At 37.4% G+C, this 26,257-nt stretch overlaps 1 protein-coding gene across 1 annotated transcript in view; it reads right to left on the bottom strand.

The window, feature by feature from the left end:
* The window catches only part of LOC140146379 (uncharacterized), a 91,375-nt gene that overhangs the window by 60,243 nt on the left and 4,875 nt on the right, over positions 1–26,257 (bottom strand). Inside the window, 6 exon segments of the mRNA XM_072168212.1 lie at positions 5,871–5,927; positions 6,675–6,797; positions 7,141–7,302; positions 12,603–12,813; positions 14,965–15,086; positions 17,826–18,039. Of these exon segments, the coding sequence (XP_072024313.1) occupies positions 5,871–5,927; positions 6,675–6,797; positions 7,141–7,302; positions 12,603–12,813; positions 14,965–15,086; positions 17,826–18,039 (889 nt within the window).

Below are 26,257 nucleotides of genomic sequence, written 5' to 3' on the forward strand. Positions count from 1 at the left end.
TTCAGCCCTACAGTACCATCATTATTACCATGTTGCTGATAGTGTTGCTGATTGGCTAATAAATCATAATAGTCTTCTTGCATAGGCCTATCAGCAGGCAGTACTGATGGGGTTAAGCCTCTTTACCCCTACCACAATTCTTACCATGTTGCTGATTGGCTCAATAAATCATAGTCTTCTTGCATAGGCCTATCAGCAGGTAGTACTCATGGGGTTAAGCCTCTTCACCCCTACCACAATTCTTACCATGTTGCTGATTGGCTCAATAAATCATAATACTCTTCTTGCAACCAATCAGCAGATAGTATGAATGGGGCTAATACTCTAACAGGAATAAAATTCAAGCCACAAGCTAAATCCTGAAAATATACACGCCTGTGAAAATTACTACTTTTTATAAAACCATTCTCCAGGTACTTAATCCCCTACTGAAAGACAGGTTCCCCCTCAGCAACACCTTATTATTACCATTACAACACTACAGGCAAAGGTCTCTAACCTCTACAGAACACCACTGAGTCACTTGCATCCTGCATTATATGTGTATTATATCTCATCCCCCTCAAGACCAGGTCAATTTGACACCTGTAGGCCCAAGTGAAAGTTATCCTAAAGTGCCTGTGGGAGTGAGGTTGTTATTTGGAATAGATGACTACTCAGAAGAAGGCAATTTATATACCCATGATCCGACTATGATCAGGTCAAGCAACCTTTCTGCAGCGTTGCCAAACCTGAGATTTGGTAGCCCAAATGGGTGACTTTTTGAATTGTCCATGACTTTTGACAATTTCCTGTCCCATAGAAACCAATGGTTAAGAAAATAATTGGGCCACTTTTCAACATTGGCTCCAGCAACTTCGCGTAGTTTCCAGTCCCATAGAAACAATTTGGTTTTGATAAAAATTGGGCAACTTTTCAACATTGGCTCCAGCAACTCCGGTACTTTTCTGTCCGATAGAAACCAATGGATAAGAGAAAAATTGGGTGACTTTTCAGTCATTTGACTGCAGTTTGGGCTAATAATGTATGGCAATCCTGCCTTTCTTGGATATAACAGGATGCCTATGGTAGGGAAGATGAATCATTGTCACATTTGAAAACAATCTCTATATATGCACTAAGGACCACAATGGCCTCATCCCAATGGCATAGTTCAATAACTTCAATTAAGCAATCATAGGGCAAAAATTGACCTCAAGTTTCAGAGTATGAGTTTTTGTACCCAAATTATCAAATGTCATTCAATGAATGTACTAATGTATTGGGTTTAAAGAACGGTGCCCTGATAGATGAGCATGTTGTGGATCCTAGCGATTTAGATGCTAATATTCTGAAATGCAGCTCCAAGCAGTAAGTAAATCATTCCCAATAGTATGCCAATAATCCTTGGACAATGATCCACAGTTAATACATTGGGATATTCCATTTAAAATCCACACTACCCCTGAGGAAGATTTTGGGAATATCTTCCACAGGGGGAGTATGAATTTCAATTGGAATGAACACATTAAGCAGCTCCATTTGAAATTTCATACACCCTCGGAGAAAGATTTAAACCTGAATCTTGCACTGAGGGATGATGAGTTTCAAAGAGCTGATAATGTGTTCATTACATTTGAAATTCATACTCCCCCTGTGGAAGATATTGTGGATTTTAAATGGAATAGCCCATTTTGTAATATGCCGTCACAAGAAACTATTGGACTATTCCAGTTGAAATCCCTACACCCCCTAAGGAACACACAATTTATTTTGTTTTATTTATTTACCAGATCTGCCACCTTGACACTTCTACCAGCATCTTACAAATTGTGGACTATTCTATCTGAAATCCTCCCCCCCAATGACAGAATACCCTTCAGCAACAGACAGCATACATACATCTTCACCTAAACATAGCTATTCTCATTCTCTTTCCCCATAATACACTAAGCGTGTGTACTGTGCATGCATGAGTGAGACCCAACAAGCAGATGACTGGCTGCCAACTACGCTAACTTTAGTAGCCATCAACTCAACTCCAGGTTCCTCAATCCTTGATCCTATAACCACAGTTTCTTGTGAAATGTTTGTGCACAGTACAGTAGTCCAAAATGACTGCAAAATATTTTACCGATAAGGGTTTTGAACCATGTATGATTCAAGTAAAAGTGCATTGACCAGGCGATGCTAAAAACGAGTGTTTGGCATCTGGTATAAAAGCTTATAATTGACCAGTATCGACCTGTATTTTGACTTGTTTTCTTGAATTTTGCTTTTTTAGTGCTTTTAAAAGATTCATTTCTACCACGACAAACTATTTCTGTGCTGGATATATGCAGAATTTAACAACCATTACAACTGAATAAGCAAAGTTCGGCCTGATTTTCCAGCCTGTGTTTACAAGAACGGTCCATTTTCTGGCACATCCAAGCAACAACCCAAGTAATATTCTTTATTTACTACTCGCCAACCCACCTTGAGTGAAAAAGAAATATTGGCACTATGGACCACAATGGCCTCATCTCAATGGCATAGTTCAATAACCTCAATCAAACAATCACGGTACAAAATTTGACCTCAAGTTGCAGAGTATGACTTTTTGTACCCAAATTTTCAAAAGTCATTCAATAAATGTACAAATATATTGGAGTTGAAGAACTGTGCCCTGATGGATGAGCATGCTGTAGATCCTAGAGTGGTGGCTGCCGGCATGAGATTCTCTGTGCGTGTGTGCAATGCACGCATGAGTGACACTTGGGATCTTTCCCCCTGTCATCAATTTGCTTCATTCTGTTCAATCATTTAGTGATTTATGATGAAACAGAAAGGGAATCTTAGCAATAATTGCTGCCTGAAGGTAAATACACTGTGCAAGTGAACATATAAGTAGCTGTTAAACTTTGTGATTTTGAGCTTGTCATTACCCATTTGCTTGCATATTGTCACTAAAAGAAGAGTCAAATAGCTGCCTGATGCGTATTACTCTTGTGTATGGGATTGCACATGAAGGTGCTGTAACAGGTGATTTTGTCCCAGTCACTGGGCCATTCCAGATGAAATCTATACACCCCCTATGGAAGACATCACCTTAATCTTCCACACAGGGAGCGTGAATATCAAACAGGGTTACCTGGATGGGTGCCTCCATTTGAAATCTACACCCTGTGTGGAAGCTTAAGGCCATGTCTTCCAGAGGGGGTATGGATTTCGACTGGAATAGCTCATAGGTTCATTGTGTGTATCATAGTGTTCAAAGGATATTAGTAACAGCCTAAAAAGCTGCCCTATGTGAGATTCGCTGTGCGTGTATACAATGCACGCTTGAGTGCTACACTCAGTGACTGCTGATTTGTCATCACCTATTTGCATCATTGTTTCTCATCAAACCATGGTGGAAATGGAAATAGGTTACAGCACAAATAGCTGCCTTGTAAAAATGTACGCTCATTTTTGTCAATGCTGTATATATGTCTACCAGCTGGCAGAATAAAATTTGCAAAATTGCAATGCTGTTTTCAGTGTTACAAAACTATGACTTGTATGCTGCATGATGCACAAATTTGTGATCTGCTCTCAAAAAAATGAGCACGAAGTTGACCAAACACTATGGACCACAATAGCCTCATCTCAATGCCATAGTTCAATAACCTCAATTAAACAATCATTGAGCAAAATTTGACCTAAAGTTGCAGAGTATGAGTTTGTGTACCCAAATTTTCAAAGGTCATTCAAAGAATGTGCAACTGTATTGGGGTTAAAGAAATGTGCCCCGATAGATGAGCATGCTGTGGATCCTAGTGAAATAACTTTCCGCGATATCCTTATTTTATACCCTTTAAAATCATACCAAACATGTTAGGATGGCTCCTTGCTTTGGTCTTCAAAAATCAATATTTCCTCCACAATTTCTTGTTTTCTGTTGAATTTTGTCATAATTAATGGACTTTTTTCTTCTGCTCTGCCAACTCGAAAGACTCGAAAATGCTAATTTTGTGGGTGCAGATCACATTTTGTTAACATACAGACCTGTCACTAGGATCCACAACATGCTCATTTATCATACATTATATTATACATTCATTGAATGACCTTTGAAAATTTGGGAACAAAAGCTCATACTCTGCAACTTAAGGTCAAAATTTGTACTACCAGTGTTTAATTGAGATTATTAAACTATGCCATTGGGATGAGGCCATTGTGGTCCATAGTGTGTACAGGGCTTACCATGAGTTCACTGAAAAAAATGTCCCCCTACAATTGAAAACTTATCTACAATTGTTTCAGACTGGCAAAGCACTACCAATTTATATGGAGAACCTTAGAGTTTCCCAAAAAATGACATACAAAAGCAAAATTAGGATGCAAAAATAGCAACACAGGTTCTCACCATCAGTTTGGTTGCTTATTTTGATAAGCAGAAAGAAGCCAAGAATGAACTTCAATAACCGGGCTATGTCAACATCCAACACACAATAAATTCAATGTCTAAAATGTTCACATGAAGAGAGCCGTAGAATGAGATATTTATTACTGAAAGTCTGATGTAGTACAAATGGGTTCTAGGCAGATATATATTTGATGGCTTCTTGTATTTTTACAATTTTCGAAGTTTTGAAGTACCGGTATCCAGCATTGCTGGTATGCAATATGAACTTTTTTGTATTATTTATATAATGCGGTTGCCAAATTGCAATCCTAGCTCTTTAAGAATTGGGCAATAGCCAGGACTTGGCTGGAGATGCAACAGTTCAGTGTGCTCCCCCCCCCCCTCCCACACACTGCTGGTAAAATGAATACAGCCTGGACTTCCACTGGGATGTAATGCATCTCAAAAGGGCTGGCCTTTGGAGAGCTATGCCTAATTAAAAAATTACGTAAACATATGTGTGACCCATCCTGACAAAACCAGGAACAAGTTGCATTTTTGATATTTCATGATTTGTATAAAAATGTAAGCACGGGACAATAAGCTTCAAAATGATACCAAAATTATATACATAGCATCGATACTTTTCAAGATATGGATAATTTTGTAAATGATACCTACATATTTTTTGCCTAACTGCTAATCTGAGTAATGAGCTAATTAGTTTACTGCTTTACACAGGATTGAATAGGGATTATCATAGTTCAACTGTCAATTATTGATTAAATAAACATCTTTTAAAAAAAATACTTTCAAGGATTTGAAAGTCCATTCAGTCCCTGGCGACTTGTTCCGGGTTTTGTTGGAGCTGGTCACATATTTTATGTGAAAGTATTCGGACGTGAACATCTAGCCATTGGTTTGTGATCTGTGGTACATTGGGCTATTCCATTTAAAATCCACACTACCCCTGTGGAAGATTTTGGTAATATCTTCCACAGAGGGAGTAAGAATTTCAAATGGAATGAACATATTACGTCAGCCTGCTACGCTTTTTGCCTAAGATATTTTTTGAAATTTTGAGAACAAAGTACAAAATTTGGTTCAAGCATGCAATCTTTGCACAAGAACAAATGATAATGATACAAATGGAAGGGAATTTCCGAAATAATTTGGGCGATTACGTAACTGATGCATTCTTGAACCACATTTTGTTCTTTGTTCTCAAAAGTACAAAAAATGAGTTAGGCCATTAGCTTAGCATGCTGACGATTAGCAGCTCCATTTGAATTGCATACACGCTCTGAGAAAGACCCCCCCCCCCTCCCCCTGGAAGATATTTCCAAAATCTCAAATTTCTAAAATCGAAAATGGACCGTTCTTTTAAATGGAATAACCCATTCCATATGAATCAACCAATGCTAAGTGACTGTCCTTGTTTCAGTGCAACAAGGCATCTGGCATGCAAACTGTACTCTACAAAACTTCCCCTATGCAACAACAGAATATAAATATATCTTACCAGATCATATCTGGGCCCCAGACTGGACAGCATGTTGTGAGCTTCTTCAGCCTTTCTCTGCAATACAATCAAAGAACATAAATTAGTGCTGAAGCAATCAGATCGGGCATTTCTGATTGGGTTCGATTTTGGCCGTATCTGATCTGAAATGGAATAAATCCCTTCATTTGGTGGATTAACCTTCACTTACTGGAGGCTTTTTTTTTATTAAAGGGAAGGAAAGATGGAATGAAGGATGAAAGAAGATGAAGAGAAAAGACATGTTCTGCATTCCGGTTTTGAACCACGGACATGTCAGGTGTGGAATACACTGAGGATACCTAGCAACTGAGGTGGACTAAGCTAGTGTATAGTGATCGGATAATTATGCAATTGGATCATGTGATCTGAATGGTCACTGAACTGTAATACCCTTGGTTCTGGAAATGCCACCAGCACTCAAAAATTGCTAGCTACAATACTGATGCTCTTGTAGTAACTTGGGAGCAGCTGATGCAATACCAGTTGCACCAAAAAAGATTTGGGTTTTTTTTTACTGTACAAAAGAATATACAGGTCTGTATTTTTTCCCCTTTTCAACTTTTCTTTTTCTTTTTTTTTTTTTTTTCTTTTTTTTGTTTGCACTTTAACAGTCCACACTTCAAGTTTAAAACATGATTGAAGTAATATAAAACTGGAATAACCTTCATACAATTTAAAGTTCAATGCATTTTTGACTATGAAATCTTTAAAAAAAAGGAAGAAAAAAAAATATCTTGGCCTAATCAGGGTATTTCCAGTGCTACATTGCCAAATTTAACTTACTCTGTTTTCTGCATAGATAATCTGCACAGTGTTCTGTTGTTTTGGCTCTGGACCACCACTAGTTTCTGGGGACGGTGGTTTTTCGGGTTCTTGTGGCTTAGCAGCTCGCTCTTCCAGCTCTTGCTGTAAGGTTAAAATAAAATCATTCATATAACAAAAGCTCAGAAGACTTGATTATTGTAATCACTAGGCTTAGAGAGAAAACGCAATCTCGCATTTCTTGTGAGTCTTTAAGCTTTAGTCTCTCACCAAGTCTGTTTCATTTTCCATTTGTAGTCTGTGATTCAACCTAAGGATTGTAGGAGTCCAAGCTTAGTCTCTAACGAAATCTCTCACCTATTTCTAGTTCAGTTCTGTAATCTCTAAGCTTAGTCTCTCACCAAGGCTGTTAATGATTATGACCTAATCTGTGATTCAACCTATGGATTATAGGAGTCTAAGCTTAGCCTGTAACCAAGTCTCTCACCTGTTTCTTTTTCAGTTTAGTAATCTGGGATTCCACTTTTGCAATTTCCCTATCAACCCTTTCCATGGATTGTAAGAGTCCTTCTTTGGATAGCTTTGAGGGTGATTCTTGGTCATCGCACGGGGTGGGAGAGACGTTCTCTACTTTTGGTATGAATGGCTCCTGAAAAAAAAAAAAAAAAATAAAAAAGTACAGATTATAGCATGGATATTTAAAACTGGACAGAAACAAGGAATAAATCATAATCTTACATGGTTCCTCAAATTTGTTACCTGTGTTGAAACATGTCTGGCTGTAAGGCCACAATACAACAACTGCACTTCAACAATTCAACAACTGCAATTCAACAATTTAGACTCTTTTTATTTTCATACTTGTGGTGGCCCGGTTTAACTTCAAATTCATTTGTATGTTTGTTCTTATTAACAAGTGCTTTGTCTGTTTGCTGCTTTGTTATTTGGATTTCTGTTGGAAAATTGGCAACATTTACATCTCCAACACTGTTGAAAGATAGTATCAGGAACAGAAAGCCTTGTAACATACAACATTAGGAAGTCGACTTATAATTCTTTTCTTTTTAAAATCATTTATGATTCTTTTTTTGAATCATTTTAATATCATCTTTCATAACAAAAGTATGAAGGTATTATAACTCTATGGTATTACAGGGTGATTTAAAATGAACTGTACCCAACTTCACCCAATTTTTTTTAATATATTTGCGGATATTGTACATATCAAAAAACTATCGTAGAAAGCAGTGATAAGTGTTCTGTAGTAGAAATTTTGAATTTTGATAATAAGTGGTTTTAGTCAGAAGATATCGTATTTTCAAGTTATCATCCCATTTTTAGACCAACACACGTAACTAAGTTTATCTCTGTTCTCCACAGCAGGAACAAAATGCAACAACCATGACTACGTTACATGTACAGCGTAAACCAAGACAAATGTTATTTCAATTATTAATCAATAATATTGATATTGAATTACAATGTCAGGTTTGCAAAGATTACATGTTAAATAATACATGTAGAACAAAGGACCCGCTTTCTTGATATTGTTGAGGGAAATTTGAATTCAAATAGAAATGGTGCTGGTGCAATATCCATACACTCGTAATTGAGACCTGATTTTTTCACCAATATTAGGAAACATAGCTAGCCTACTACCCGATTACAGCTTGCAATATAAAATTACTTAAATGTCGGTAAGTATTTAATTTTAATTGCATTTATTTATCAATTCATCTTATTTTTATTTTGATATAAACAGGCGCAATTTATGTTTAACTAGGCGCAATTTATGTTTAACTGAAAGTGTCTGCGGGTATTTGAGTGAGCAAAATGCTGTAGAACAGATAGTTTGAATAAAATACTCATCCGTGTGCAACATTGTTTTTGGTGTGTTTTCTAAGAATGTACTTTTCTTTAAAACCATCAAAGGTAAAGACATGATTTTTTCACCAATAATAGGAAACATACTATGCTGTTACAGCGTACAAACACAAATTATTTAAATGTTGGCAAGTATTATATTTTAATTTTTGAAGTTGGGTACAGTTCATTTTAAATCACCCTGTACATTCCAGTGTGTCCTATCTATCCTATTAATGTTTATTTTCTCCCATTCTGATGCCTGAGTCATTAGTATGTGACTACACTAATTCCCAGGCATATTCATTTCAGTGTTGCCATGCAGCATCTAATGCACACAACTGGGCTAAAAATAAAAATGTCCTGTGGGGAAAAAAACAAACAAAAAACAACAAGCAACATTCATCAGACTACATCACATGTATTGTAAAACTTGGAAGAGCTTGACCAAATTGTCACAGCAGGTTCTATTCACTTTGCAAACTATGGCGGTTTACTGCAACACCGGTTTACTGAACTACATGTACATGTACGTTCCGAAATTCTCATGGTCACAAATAACACAAAATCATACCACATAAGTGGCGTGATCAAGCAAAATCAGTCTAAAGTCTGGCATATTCAATTTTCAGTTTTCTACATGATTGTACAAAGCATTTGCAGAGTTACATGTTGCAGAAAACCCCATAGAAATTGAACATTTAGTTTTGCAGTTGAAGTGTTTCCAAAACAAAAGACAGCAAAAGAAATTATTTCCTTTGTTGGGCTGCATCTGAAAATCAATATTTCCTACTGATTTTGCTTGATCACCCCACAAAATATTGGCAACCCAGGTACATTTCACTGGTTTTGCTATTAGTAAAGACAGGAAGCTAATTATGTTGGCATTGAGCCAATGCGCTGCTCATACAAAGTGCAAATCCTTACACTTGTAACATCACTTGTAATGTGACCTACATTACAAGTATACTGTTATTATTATAGGCAAAATATCAAATTCTCGATCATGAGAGCCAACGTGGGTACGCAGAGATATATGCGTTTAACGTACTACACAAAGACCACACTCTTACGGTGCAAACATAGCTTTTGAGAATTGACCAATCGCTGTTTTCGAAAAAGGTACATCCTCTCATGACCGAGAATTGGATATAGTCTAAAACACCCGGGGTGGGGGTTCATAGGGATGCGTGGCTCCGACAGGCACATGTAGCACTGTCAAGCTCAGACCTATTGTACATTGTACAGCTAAGGATCACAAATTTTGGTTGATTTAGAGCAGGTGTGCTAACTGTATTTCCAAATTGTCTCACAAAATCTGCTTAATGTGATAATTTTACTGATTTAGTGCTTACTGTGATTTTTCCCATTTTATTTAAATGCCATGTGATGTGTATTTGAAATGAAATGTCTTTTTCAAATTTGCTGTTTTTGGGGTGTATGGATTTCAACAGGAATAGCCCACTTGCTATCCCACACACACAGTCACTATCACGTTACATCCTGGATTGAGGGATTATAAATTTAGAATTACTGTTAAAACAATTCGTTAAATTGCATCCAAAAAGGAAACTTATACACAAATCTTTACTACTAATCATGAATATTTACAGGGCTGAAAGCCAGCCCTTGAAAAAATATCTAGGAATAATAAATACCTGGCCCATTTTGAATGAAAATATAGGACAAGGACACCGGAAGACAAATACAGTGGGTACGGTATCAGAAGTTACAATTGTTAAAAGAGGACAAATTCTTGAGTATACTTTAATTTTTGCATGATGGATACATGCATGATTTTGGAGTCTATAAATAATAAACTGGGCAAAAATAGAGGCCTATAAAATCTACAGGCTGCAAACCTACATGTAACTACGTGCACAGAAATGTCTAATTTTACATGCAAGTGAAACAAATTATTTTAGGAAAAAATATAGTGAGTTGTAGGAAATTTTAAAACAATATAGGAAAATAGGAACAAAAATATATGAAATATTATAGCAGTTTGAAGCCCTGTACATGTATGTGGTGACAAGCTTTTTATGTGATAATGATCGTCGTTGAACTTGAACCTTGGAACAAAAGAAAACAAATACACATGGACACTGCTGACAAAAGTGTACTATTTATGTCTGCATCAGTGTGCTCAGGTGTGTGTTTTTAAATAATAGTATGGGTGCGGGTGTGCTCACTATGTGTATGTTTGCATTAATTTGTGTGGCGTGTATGTGCTGCATCACTCTGTGCAGGCCTCGAAATAAAACAAAAATCAAAGCTTTATCAACAAAACGCTTTTTGTGCTTGCTAAAAATCTGGACCTATACGGTATTGAAATCTAACTTTGCAGATATATCACCTGAGGACCCGTCTATCTTGATTCTTGGTACAAGTATGTAACTTGCGTAATGTACAATGTATTGACAGTCCACCAGAAATGGGCTGTAATGTCGACACTTTCACTTTTTGAGGTCCTGAACAGATTCTCCTCAAAATTAGCTTTACACTGATTAGTGATATTACATGTCCCTGTTGCTTGTTTTCAACTTTTTTTGTTGGTAGTTAAAAAAAAGATTGGAAATACTTTGTTTCTTTTTTTAAAAAAGAGGTTTAACAGACCATCTCAGAACAAGCTCAGCCGACATTACAGCCTATTTGCGGTCGATGGTCACATTACATTCAAAATCACCTCGTCCTTCATTCGTGGGTGTATTTAGTATACAGGCATGCCCTTTTGCCTGCGTTTATTTTCCGATACCAATGCACACATCCCGAAGACAAAATGCTGACCCAGAATGCAACACCTCCTACCAATGCTATCCAAGGTATCGCAAAAACAAACAGGGTTGCCAAACAATTTCCGCCCAAATCGTGCATCAAATGATCAAAAAGTCACCCAATTTTACTCTTAACCATTGGTTTCTATGGAACAGAACACTACCAACAGTTGCGGGCACCAATGTTAAAAAATCACCCAATTTTTTTCTTAAAAACCATAACCATTGGTTTCTATAGCACAGGAAATTGTTAAAGAAGTCATGGGAAAAATCTTCATATAAGTCACCCAATTGGGCTACCAAATCGCAAGTTTGGCAACCCTGACAAGGAACATGACAATAAAACAATACATGGCAGAGGAAGCCACTTGTCATACTATGCTTTCCTGTCCCTAATCCACCTGTCATTGCCACGGCGATGAAGCCATGTGCAATTACCATAGCAACCAAGAAATAATGACCCGTCACTCAAACTACGGACAAACATTAGTAAAGTCACTTTTGTTTTGGATGGAGTCTCTGGACCACGGGTAGCGCTAGCCTCTTAAACTTGGTCCTGGTAGGTCCATAGATTCTTTTTGTAAAGCTACATAAGTAGTTTAGGGTCCCAAGTGCTAATCCTGTTCTGAATATGCTTTTAAACTTCTTCTGGCTCAGGTGTGCACATGTTCCCATGCTGTTCAGCTACTGCAAAAGTGAATTTGCAGTATACTATGGACCACAATGGCCTCATCTCAATGGCACAGTTCAATAACGTCAATCAAACAATCCTAGTACAAAATTTGACCTCAAGTTGCAGAGTATGAGTTTTTGTACCCAAATTTTCAAAGGTCATTCAATAAATGTACAAATGTATTGGAGTTGAAAAACTGTGCCCTGATAGATGAGTATGTTGTGGATCCTAGTGTTTGTCTGATAGCCTGGTCAAATGTAATCATAGCTTAGTCAAGGAAAAAATAATGCCCCAAAACTGTGAGCCAAACCAGATTTTCTGTTTTTGAGATTTTTATAAAAATTTGCTCTCTATGCTTGTAAAATCAGCCATTTTAAAGCCAAAATTGGATGAGTTTGGAGCAAGAGAGGAGATTTATTTTGACTAAAAAAACATGGGCAAAAGAGGAGATTTATTTTGACTGAAAAACCGTATGTGATAGAAAACAATTACCCCCCAAAAATGCAATTTATTTACAGATTTTGATGATTTTTATACTTATATAGATGTTTGTTTAAAATGTGTAGGCTAATTGAAATAAATGACATGAAATGAAAGTATAATGTCTCAAAATTGCAATATGAATAAAACCCTCCCTACCTTTTTAACTTCTTGCTGAGACACTGGCTGTGTCGCACGCTGTTCACTACCCATATGCATGGATCGACGCAGAGGTTTGGCATCAACTTCACTCTTCAAATCCATGGGTGCCAGGCGAGGGCGCTTTGGTGTCATTACATCGCTGTCTGCTTGGCTACTGACTGCCCCTCGAACTGGGTCAAAGGTCGGTTGACGGTAATATTCAGGCCCTCTACAATATAAAAAGCAAACAGTTTTTTATCAAATATTTTTAGCAAATTGTTGCTACAAACAGCACTTTATTTTTATCAATATTTTATACTTTATGAGCTTTTAAACTTTTAGTGAAATGCACAATTTCCATACAGGCATTGTCCAGAAATGATTAAGCATGCAGTTTCCAATAACAAGAAAATAATGAAATGCAAAATACCATACACCAACAGAACACACAAAAATGGTCACAGGATTATCATACAATTGAAATGGTGAACTTTTCCTGCAATTTAAATTTCACTTGATACACTCAGTAAGATTAGGAATTTTTTTAATTTTTAGTGACTATAATAAAGAGTGAATGGAATTACTACCCATGCACCTTTTTCACTCCTTTGTAAATAATGGTAAAATACAGAATAATACAGCATAGAATTACTTTGCAGCAAAGGTCAAAATTATTGAAACTCAAATCTCTTACAATTTTCCTGTATAAACATACAATTTACATACAGCCAATTTTATCCGTCACTGAACATAACTATTTCAGAGCAAAATCTACATTTAACAAATTTCTTCCAAAACCTCCTTTTTAGGTCTTTTTTTTCCATACCCACACCACACAGCAGAATGATACAGTGTAAGACCAAATTAATTTATGGTTATATGTATTCATTTTTGAAATTGAACCCTTACTTTGGTTTTAAGGTCATGATTCATGAACTACTACCATATTGTGCCAACTGTATGCTACATTAAGAGTTGCCAAAAAAATTTCAGCCCAAATCGTGGGTCAAATAATCATAAAGTCGCCCAATTTTTTCTCTTAACCATTGGTTCCTATGGGACAGGAAACGACTGGAAGTCACGGGGGCCAATGTTAAAAAGTCACCAATTTTCAAAAGTCGCGGGGAATCTTCAAAAACCACCCAATTAGGCTACCAAACCGCGGGTTTGGCAACACTATGCTACATTTGAGTATATAAAACATAACATGCATACTGTATAATTTATCACAGCTCTCTAAACACTGCCCAGAACATGCCATAATATTATTTTTAGATGGGAGTACATTGTATAACAGGTTATTAGGTCTATGTCCCCATTGACCCAGATACAGAGCCAGCATAGGAAGGATATGAACAAATCAAAACATGTCAGTGTGCCTACAATGCACACCACATTGAACATGTAGACAAGACACAGCTGGCCCTCTACCTCAATGCTTCCTACATTATTTTACCCTGTCAGCAAAATGCACTTTTTATTTACCATGTTTCCTCGCTAAATAGACACCCAGGGGCATTGCATTTTCAAAACAGGGGGCATTTATTAGAGGTCAATTTTGAACGGTAATTCCCGTTAAAATCATTAGGTAAGCTTAAAACTCACACTGAAATGACGAACTATAAACTTAGGAACACTTGACTTCTGGTTCACTTCCGGGTGTCCGACCAGATTTTCACCGATTATCAACGCTATTATCGACCATGTGTAAAACTTGGTAAGCTTACAACACAAGATAGCATAGAAATATCGGCATTTTTAAGACATCCTGGTTGAAAAAAGTGGTGGGAGGGCATTTATTTGAAGGGGCGACTTATCGAGGAAATACAGTATTTACCCCACAATTGTTAAGTGCTTATATAATCTGTTCCAACTTCAATGACACCCCTGTCACTTTATTAGAGTGATTTGATGAGACAGGTTCCATGTTCAATTCTTAGCAAATCAAGGTGGTTTTTTTTCTTATTTTTTTTGCATAGTGAACCTGAACCTGAATGACATCTTTCAGACATGTACAAACACATGCAGACTACTAGTACTACAGACCATGTATGAACAGTCAAAGTCCCCAGGTGCATTGTATGCTGTGAATTTTCCCATATTCATGAGGGACAATTGTTCCAATTGTACCTTGTGTAAACAATCACGTCAGTGATGTGTGCCTTCGTATGTACACGATAGAGCGTTGTGTACCTTCGCCACGATAAACTGTAAAAATACGCAGTGAGTACATAGCAGTTTTGCCTGTCGCATTTCATGAAACAATCGGCCCTCATTATCAGGTGATGCTGAGACTTTTGACTGCTTGTACGCGGTCTGTTATCTTTTTCCTCCATATGTACAAATGATCTATTGTGAAATGATTGGCATGAAGTGTTACCTATCTCGATCCGTGGGATGGAACTCAGAGAGAAGCGACGGTCTCCTACGTATATTTGCTTGAGCTGCTGGACCTCCATACTGATCTCTGTGATGATCTCTATAATCTACAGCCGGAATGCCCTGAAAACAACAAATCAAACGTGTGTGTAAGAGATGGGTTGTCATAGGGGAACTACTGAAACCTTCTTTAAAAATATTGTAAAAAAAAAAACAATTTCTCAATACATCTCATGCCACAGATCTAGATAAAACTAGGGGTACTAAACTTCTTCATTTTATAATATCGGATAGCTTTGAGTATGATATAATGTATTGCATGAGATAGAAAAATATTGCACGAGTCAAAGACAAGTAAAATATTTTTGCATTAAATGCCCTATTGTTGGTGTTGCGAGGGTAGCCAATCAGCAAAATATATTTGCGCCCACATGATCTGCGCATTCAATGTTTATAATAAACCCTGGCATAATAAATACTGACTTAAAGGAGTATTTTGTGATCCTAGCATCCTCCTTTTATCAGGCATGACACTGCACTTACCTAAAAAAAATTTGTGAATCTTATTTTCGCGATTGCCCAGTCCTTCCCTATGCTTGTAATACATTATTGCATATATTTGCGAGGTGTTATTTTCGCGGTTGGAGCGCTAATCACGAAATTCACGAAAATAAAACCCTCGTGAAAATTACCACTTATACAGTACTGTATTGAATTATGTTCTGCTATACCAGAATGTAATTCAAATTTAATGATATTTTTGCTAAACAAATTAATCTGAAAGAAATTTTGCATACACAATTACACATACATTTAAACATTATGCAGCCAGAGGTTTCCAGTGGTATAAAAATCTGTTTGAGAAAAAGTGGAGGATGAGGCTGTGTATCATGAAATGCCCCTTTAATAATTAGGGCTCAACCAATAATGATCCTAGTACAAATGTACTTCAGAATAGAAATTGAAACAAAAAAATTCAAAAAATTCAACTTTTTTTTTTGTTACTGATATCTGATCCAATACCGATATCGCAAATATCGGGCTGATACGATAACTGATCCGATATAATCGGTTGAGCCCTAATGATAATAATATTTTTTTGTTTCCGTTGTACATGAAGTAAATTTTACCTTTTCGCATTTCGCACGTAACTAATCAGATAACACATCATTTTTGGTTTTATCTCGTCTGGAGTTTTATGTTGACACACATGGCTGCAGCTCGCAGAAATTGAGTACCCAATGGCAATTTACAGAATTATGCTCGATTTAGCAAGATTTTAACAAAAGAGGACACTTTAAGGATTGATTTGGTAAAATACATTGTATTTTTAATACACCAGGCACAAAAAGAAACTTGTCAGTTATAGTCATCCTTGCTGTTCAACAACCTGATAATTTTTGATTATTCTGAAATATACATTTTGTTGATTGGACTATTTGTTGATTTCACCCTATTCGTGAAAATCGAGCAAGAATTGGCCAAGATATGCGCCTCCAAACCCTCAAACCCTAAAATCAAAAGGTGCAATTTTAACGATTCAACTGTGCCTGTTACACAGTGTGTGCTTTATTGATTGGCCCGTGGTGCTTGTGTGGAACACACCGGTGCGTTCCCATTGAAAATAGTTGAAATTGCAACTTTTGATTTTGGGGTTTGACGATTTGGAAACGCATATATCTCGGTCTATTCTTGTTAGATGTTCACAAAATGTATATTTCAGAATAATCCAAAATTATCAAGTTGTTGAAAAGCAAGGATGACTATAACTGACGAGTTTCTTTTTGTGCCTGGTGTAGTTTGGGTGGTGGGCTCTAGCATGAGTGGTGGGCTCTAGCACATGTGAGTGGTGGGCTGTAGCATGAGTGGTGGATTCCACCGCCCACTGCCCTACACTGTAGCTACAACCCTGTTGACACAGTATCACCGTTTTCTTATCAAATATTTCACTTCTGATCATTTCAAAAGCAAATACTCTACAATAAACACAGATAACGAGTGCTCAGACCTTCCAAGCTTATCAGCTTCGTGGCCCAACCTTGGCCTAGCTTCTAGACTAAACTGATGCAATGAGCTATTCCACTTGAATTCTGTACACCCCCATATGGAAGACATGGCCTTAATTTCCCACACAGGGAATGTAGATTTTAAATGGAGTCACCCATTCAGGAACCCCATTTGAAAGTCACACACCCTGTGTGGGAGATTAATGCCAGGTCTTCCATAGGGGGTGTATGGATTTCAACTGGAAAAGCCCGATGATATATTATCATTTTTTCCCGTCGTTGGGCAGGAACAACCTCCTATGTGTTTGTGGCCCCTGAACATGTTTAAAACAAACTTGCCAACCAGTTACACAAGGGGTTTTGCTTTAAACATGTTCAGGGGCAAATGACACACGAGGTTTTTCCTGCCCAAGGATGATATACCGGGTACTATTTATAAAATATTATAGAAGGAAAAAAATCATATTTTGTCTAAAACTGGAAAATTGCATTCCACATTGCAGATCTATAGGTGGTAGGCCTGTGTGTTAGTCATGTGATTGACATGTGACTTACCTGATTTCTTACATGGTCACCTGCAGCTGTCTGGTGCGCATAGATTCCAGCCGCATACTGTGACACAGTCAGAGAGTATTCTGGGGTGGCTCATGGGAGCCATGTCCCACATAGAGGTCCAGTAGGTACCCCTGTGTGTTAGTCATGTGATTCACACATGTGACTTACCTGATGTCTTACATGGTCACCTGCAGCTTGGTGCCTATAGAGTAACTAGATGGTGGCTCATGGGAGCCATGTCCCACATAGAGGTGGTGGGTACCCCTGTGCGTTAGTCATGTGATTCACACATGTGACTTACCTGATGTCTTACATGGTCACCCGCAGCAGCCTGGTGTGCATAGATCCCAGCCGCATACTGCGACCCAGTCATAGAGTAACTAGATGGTGGCTCGTGGGAGCCATGTCCCACATAGAGGTGGTAGCCGCGTGGTACCTCCCTATGCGGTGGACTATGTGGTCTGGATCTCTTGTACGGAGACTGTAGCGCCTCCATTGGCTGCCCACTTGCAGGCCTGGAATGATACACAAAAAGCAAAACAAAGAAGGTTACAATTTTTGTTTTAAAAATGTTACCAAGGAAAATTGTACATTTCAAATGATAGTTACCACCTGGGCTTACTATGCATTTAGCCTATAATATTCTACCAAGTACATTGCATAATTTACAATGTACATACATGTACTGCACTAGGCCCTGCAACATACATTTTTTTGTACATTGGAAAGACCCTTTTATTTCTTTTCAATTTTTCAATAAAAATTTCATGACACTTTGCTTGAACCTTTTTGTCTCATGCATACTTGTAACTAAAAGCATTATGTTTGCCTAGCTGATTTGCAAATGGGCCACATGGATAAATTTGCAATGCTGCCAATTTTCTGTTTTTTTATGATTGCATGACTGTTCACAAACATCATGATTTCACACCATTATCACCAAAAACGTGAAAATACAGTGTTACACACATAATCCCACATGCAGTGTCCATGTTAGCCATACTCCAAGCTAACTATATAGACGGCATAGAAAACAAGCCTGTACATGCATGCCACAGGCAGTATTGCTGATGACACTTTTTACATGTTTTACCGTCCTTTTGGGATGAATTTGGATTTCCAGACAGAAAAAGAGTCAAGGGTAGTAGGTACATGTACATGTACATTGTACTGTCAGATACACTTCTTATTCCTTAGCTTCAGTATGAACATTCTTGAGTAATTCATGTTAGGCTGATGAAAGTTGATGCCGAGTTTCCCGTAATGTGTTTTCGGCAACATAATGAGGCAACTTTTTCATTATAATTCATTATTTTTTCTACTTTCATTTTTCATTATTTGAAATTTGAAAAAGCGAGCATTTATACAGTACCATACTTAATGGCTATTCCCAATTTCCTATACAAATCTCAGTATCAACAATGTCACTGTGGCTGTTAGCTATTAGTACAGGATTTCCAGTATCTATATTGGTTTGTTCTTGGGCTTGATCCTAGAGGGGGAACTAAAATTTTTGGTTGCATCATTTTGAGCAGGTAATTAGTAATGGGATATATACTATAGCATTTGTTTAGAGAGACTGCACAATTTAAAGTAAAAAAGGGACTTAACTGGCATGTGTGCGCAAAAATTTGGTATTTAAAACACTATTTTGGCACATGATTAGGGGGGAAACTGGCTCCTTGAACTTTTTCTCTAGATCTTTGCCTTCCATATTTTTACTTTCATTTTTCTGTCAGAAGGGCACTTTTCTCTTGCATATTATTTGTATAAATTTCCTAACCTTATGTGTGTTTGTGTGTGTGTGGGGGGGGGCACCTTAATTATGAACCATGTAATTCTACCACACCTGCCCCCTCCACCCTGGCTACACTACTGCTAGAAAGTTGTTACTATGGTCACATATATTCATGTAGTTAGGAGATCTCTCTATTGTTGCCAAGTGGTAATTGCATTACTTTGCTGGTACATGGGGAAGTGGGCTATGGTAAGTTGGTACCGTAACTCGTGCTACATTGTACAATTGGTAACTCGTGCTACTGGTAACTCGTGCTACAGTTTTAAATGGGTCATTATTATGTGTTGTATATTTCAATTTCTTATTCTTACTCAAGGCAATACAGTAGAAGATAAATAATAAGTGGAATCAATTAAATTGCCAGCATTTTGTAAATAAAAAAAAATGCATCTCTCGGTAACTCGTGCTACATCATATGCTATGAAAACACAATGAAAGGACAAAATTTACGGGGGTTATTTAAAATGTGATGGATATTTCTTGAAGACCATATTTCATAAAATATACCCGGTATCAAGAAACTATTTTTTTTAAACAAACTGTTAGAAAAATACCGAAAAAAGTTTATAACTTGACCCTTACATCTGTTTGGAATTTATAAAAGTTAAACGACATAGACAATTTTATTTTTTTGAGTCATGTCCACAAATACAATGTGATTTCAACCTGATTTTGACATCCGGACATCGAAATTTCAACCTGATTTCAACGTCAGGTGCACCCACTGGGACCCATGTATGATGCAAACACAGGTCCATGCACTAAGTCTAAGGGGGATGTCATTTACTCATTTTCTTCGGAAGGGGGGTCGGTGATCGGAGTCAATTTTTTGATGACCCCCCAATCGCTGGCTAAATTTTGTATGACCCCCCTATATTGGGTCGAAAATTTTTATGACACCCCCCCCAACACACACACACAAACTCAAGACAAATTTTTCATTGCTGGTACAAAGGCACGGAGCGCACTAGAGCGAAGAAAGTGCGCAGAGTGCATTCAAATTTTAAGTGTAAAGAAGGAGCATGCAAAATTTTTGCATTACCGTACATAACAGCCAAAGAATGTGCGCAGAGCGCGTAAAAATTTGAGTCACCAGCCCTTAATAAGCCCTGAGTCACCAGCCCTTAATATTCTATAACCCCTGGCCCCGTATATGGGACCCTCCTTCCGAAGAAAATGATAGCCCCCTATTAGTCCCAGAGCTGATAAATGGTGCACAAAAAGTGTCTGGCAGATGTCGATTTTTATGTGTTTTGAAGCATTTTAAGTCAAATGAGACATATCTATTGTGAAGAGTTTGGTTATTGTTTTCTGGTGGAATAAGGCATTTCTTGAAACACATTGTTTTAGGCCTAAATTGGGCCACAGCATGTACTGTGCACCAATTATCACCTCTGGACTTAGCAAGCCTCAAAATAAACAGGCACCCAGGAGCAATTTAGCCAATGGTCATAACATTTTGGCTCCTGGTCCGCACCAAAATCATGTGAACCAGGCTCTACATATTATTTTCAAATAGAGTCTAGTAGTTGAATCTGTTTTTGTATTTAACATGTCCAATTAAAATTTAAATCACTCCTAGCTCTTTAAAAATGGCTCCTGGTTCATTAGATAATCACAGGACCAGGAGCCGCTTTTTCCAAATGTGTGGCTCCTGGTCCAGATCTGCTTATTTCGAGGCTTGGGACTTAGTGTATGAAGCCAGTGTTCGAAAAGTGGTTGTCCGATTGAAGAACCAAAATAATGATCGGACAAGTAGTAAAGTAGGCAGTTGTTCGATGGACAACCATAGAAAAAGTCCTCGGTGTAATTTCATAAGCATTACCACAGCCAATTCATCAACGAAAATCATGATAACAACTTTAGTTCCTTTTTTCTCAAAATTAATCCTGTAAATAACATTTTCGAGCACAGATCGTCGATATGCCTGCGGCTCGATCACTCGACAACAGGTCATTTCTAAACTATTTCGTAATCATCATTTGTACACAGTTCTTATGTCGTACGTATTATCAAAACCAATCTGAACTGTAGCACTCTCAGTCTCCGCTTTTGAAGGGATGTTTTTTATCTAATTTTCTTAGTAAATTAATAAATAAATCATATTATTATTCTATTATCCGAATAGTGATTATGGTTGTGCGCCATGAATTGGGGTATTGGAAAAGGTGGAGGTGTTACATTTTTTCATTTTATTTGGGAATTGGGATGTTTTGTCCCAGATCTCAAGAATGGAGAGGGGTACTGAACTAGTTTTGGTCTCATTTTGTTGCTTATTTATCTAGCTCAATGTGTGGAAAGAAAGAACTTCACACTTTATTTACTTCTTGAGATATTGCAATTCAAACGATGTGAAGTCAGGGGTGGAGGATCCTACGGTTGAGGATCCTACAGTTGAGGCATATGTGTTAAACTTAGGGAATGTTGATTTTTAACGCATCACAAATATATTTTTTACTGTAACTTCATAACCCAGCAAGGTATTGAGATGGATTATGTACCATTGTTTTGGTATTTATGTCTAGTTTGAAATGTGACCAGTTTTACTCCAAGTAAAGTTAATTTGTTGCAAGTGTGCTGCATTCTGTGTCATGGTTTCTAGACTTTTCCTATACGTTACTGTACTAGGTATTTATTTATGCTCCGAAATGTTCTGACTATCATATTTCTTGAAGGAGTTACCCCACTGCTGTGAAAGTTAGCATTTTCTTGATGGAAATTTGATGAGGAATTCAAATATGCCACTGGTTTTTGTGTAGGGCCTGGAGGAAAAAGTTTTGATTGATAATGTTATAAAAATCATAAAAATTATCTTAATTATGTGCGACTTTTGAACACCCTGTATCTCAGTAAGGCAACATAACTCATCATTACATGCTTGCTGTTTTTGAAAGCCTACAATGTTTATTAGCACATCTGAAAAGGTTTTAGCAGAATAAGTTTTTACGTTAGTAATTAAGAGACCACTATTATTAGGGGCCCAGATCAACCTCAAGGAGGGGATCGCGGCGCCCTCACCCGAGAGGGTGACGGACATGGCGAGGTGTGCCCGCCTCTTGGCCGAGTCAGAGGCGGCACCCGGTGTGGCATGGATGAAGGTTTTGGGCCTTATGGCCAGTATGGTAGACCTCGTACCGTACTGCCGTTTTCACATGAGGCCTATACAACTACACCTTCTAGCCTTTTACAGGCCCAGTCGGCACCCAATATCCCTCGCGGTTCCGATGTCGGAGATCGCTCGAGAGGAACTCTGGTGGTGGACCCATCAGCCCAATTTGACTCAAGGTGTCAAAAAATTAGAACTCAAAAAATATGCATTTTAGCACAAGTTTGGTACCGTACTATATCCCTGTAGTACTGTATCATGGGAATAACTGATTAGTTTTTTAAACATGGCGCCCTCATATTTTTTTTTTTGCAATTTTTCAAAATGCCAAATTTTACGTAATTTACAGATGTCACAAGTAGGAACTTATACTGTGCAATAACTGATTAGTTTTTCAAGCCTATTAGCTCTTGTCGTTTTCTTGTAATCCCGATTTTTATAAATGGCGGAATTTTTACACACATCAAAATTTTAAGGGGTAGAGAAACATTTTTACATTTTGCAAGTCTTTCCCTTAGTTAAAATGAACAAAGTTAGGTATCAAATGAAAGCCCATTCAATACTGCAGACTGGTAGGTCAACCATCACTGTAGCACCTTCCTATCAAGAGTTATGATTTTTCAAATCAATATTTTTGCCGAAAACGGCTTATTTTGGCATGTCAATTGTCACGAGGCATGTCATATTTGAATGATTCTGGCGCGCAAATGATTATGTCAATCACAAAACAAATACCTGAATCCATCAAATAGTAGGGGAGATTGGGGTTAGTTGAAACATTTTTCACAAAATCATCTTTTTAATGCAAACCGATTACTTTCAAGAAACACTAACCATATCAGTATAAACATATACATACATGCTATAAATACAGCCTTAAACTTTATTGGACCTGCTTATGATTATTCATATAATCCAATTTGAAAATTTGAAAAAAAGTGTTTCAACTAACCCCACCCCTGGGGTAAGTTGAATCATAGGTTGGGGTTAGTTGAAACATGGCTTGTAAAAATTTCAAAATAATTATTATAGTGTTGTTAGGGTTATACTTCCCTTGAAGGCACCCTTTAACATACAATCAGTGTGAAAAAATGAATAAATAAATATGTGGGAGTGCGGGTCAATACTTTGGACACAAGGTGACGAGTGTCACCATGGACCAAAATATGAGAAGCCTAAAATATTATAAAATGTACTTTCTGTGCGCACTTTTTGTTTGTACTATTGCTTTTTAACCATATTTTAAGCAATATTGAAGAAATGGTATGTTAAATTTTTTTTTAAAGTCAAATTTTTAACCATATTTTTCTATGCGATTTTCATGTGTCAACTAACCCCACCTCAAAAGTTTCAACTAACCCCGATGCCTATTTTTACATTTCAAAGTTCATTACACAAATAATAAGAAATACAATAAAACTTTTATTTAACATTATTCTGGGACTTACTACTAGTGCTTATGATACTCAAAAAATAATCCCCTGAATCTTCAAACAACATGGAGATAACGCATCTTTTCTGAGGGGTATAAAAATTAGTCAGTAAGTAAAAAAACAGATATTCCTTTCCCAAGCCAACACTGGTGGGGCATCAGTGCTGTTGCTAATTTGGTGGATGACCCTTACTAATACCTATTACTAGGTGCCAGTATTTTACCAAATTAATTTGTTTGTGTCAGAAAAAATACAATGTTTCAACTTACCCCGCGTTCCAACTAACCCCAATCTCCCCTACCCTCAGCTGATATGTTAACATTTTAAAGCGCCATATCTACAATGTATGTATATTGTAGACTCTATGAGTATACAAAGTTGGCATGTGAGAATTTTTGAAACCCAAAAAGTGTGTTTTTCGGGCAAAATCGGCCACAAATCAACATTTTGTAGCAAAACGATGTACGATGCACGCGTTTTGACAAAAAAATCATGTTCTACAAACAATTTTAGGCCCCTACCCTAGAAAAGACACCTTAGAAATTTAACATAGCTATTTTCACTCTGAGGTGAATTTTTACACACTTTGGCAGTGAAACCTGCTTCAAATCTGAGACCATGTCATATCAATATCATGTAACTGACCAATCAGAGGCAATGTTAGATCGGCAAGTACTGCAGGGGTAGCGTTAACCCCCGATCGTGGGGTGAATGACCCCCTAAATTTAAAAAATATTAATTTTTCACCCTCTATATTGGGAATATGTGCATGCTCGGGGGTGAACTCTGACCCTCCACTTTTGGACCTTACTCCTACCCCTGACTATACCTGATCTCATGTACCAATACACACATGTGTATTCAAGGTCTTAGCTAGCCATGCGTCCACCCGTCTTTAAGACGGCCTAATCTAATTTTAGACGGGTGGATTTAACGGATTTTACAGATGTGATACCTCTAAAACAGATGATTTTAAGGTTATATGAACTTGAGACTAATTCAGAGTGACATGTAAAGGCCAAATCAGGACATATTTGACCCTAGTGACCCTTCCATGGGTATAGACAAGTTGTTTTATATTTGAGGGTCAAATTTTGGTGTCTGCTTGGACGGGTGGTTTCTGATTTCTGGCTAAGACTCTGTGTGTATTGGTACATGATTCGGCGCGTATAAATGAGCAAGTCTGAATTTATGGTCGTTTTTTACTCTGTTCAAAACGTCACATGTACACCAAATACAGCCCCCAAAATGGTTTACTTTTTGTATTGACTTACCGGCGAACACGTAAGTAGTAGATGGAAATGCGATCCTCTAAACATAACTTACCATTTGCTCAAGATATTTTTCTCGCACACTGTGCTGAATGCTATTTGTGATTGACGCCATGTCAGAGCATGTTGACAAATGGCCGTGGTAACACTAGGTTCATGTGGTTGCCAGTTCAACAAACAGAAAAACTTATCAAAGGTGTTGCCACAAGCACAGTTTCACGCTAATGGCGCCCAAAAGTGTGTTCAGCTGCCCGGAAGTTGTATCAAAGTTCATGACATAGTTCACAAATGTCAAATTTTTACGTCATTCATTCGCCATGTTGACATGAAAACATTAGCTGCTGCGAGGTCAGTGTCGTTCAATTTGTTACCTAAATTCCTTTCAGGATATTCTGATTTCACTTATTTATGATGTGTGGCTGTGCGTTTTGAGCTGAGCCCACAAATAGGTGGTATTGTTTCATGTGTGCAACAAACATGGAAATTAACAAGGGTGTATAATTTTAAATTCATGTGCTACATTGTCAAATTTGGTACCAAATTGCCGGAATATATATGTCATCTACTTAAAAGTCACAAAAATGCCTGTTGTTATCTTGTTTTTGAGTAATTGCTAATTAATTAACCCCAAATAGCCATTTTTGCACGGTGGTAGATGAGGGGGAGCAGGATGAGGGGGAGCAGGAAATATGGGAACATTATAAGAGTAAGCTATATAGATCACAATACCCAAGAAATATTACTTTATTGAATCATTGAGTTATATAAACCAAGGTTGAAGACTTTTTTATTCTTAATTGGTACTTAATTTAATATTAAATTTAATAAAATCATGAAAGCAATGCCATTGAAATTCTAAAAGTTGCGCGCAAGATCGTGCTGGAAAATATGGAGTGAAATTTTTGTGTACACTACAAATTTAATATGCTCTGAGTAGAATTAAATAAAGTGCAGGCCAGTAAACATGTATAAAAAATGTAGGATTAATTACAAGATCAAACCTATAGTTTTAATGAGAAAATTGGGGGGTAGCAGAACGTCCAGCCAGACCGATGAAGGTCCAAATCGGTATTTTATCATATGGCATCAGATGAGGGTTTTTTATGGCTACAAATGAATCCTCAC

This window comes from Amphiura filiformis, chromosome 2 (genome assembly GCF_039555335.1).
Source record: "Amphiura filiformis chromosome 2, Afil_fr2py, whole genome shotgun sequence".
Lineage (NCBI taxonomy): Eukaryota > Metazoa > Echinodermata > Ophiuroidea > Amphilepidida > Amphiuridae > Amphiura > Amphiura filiformis.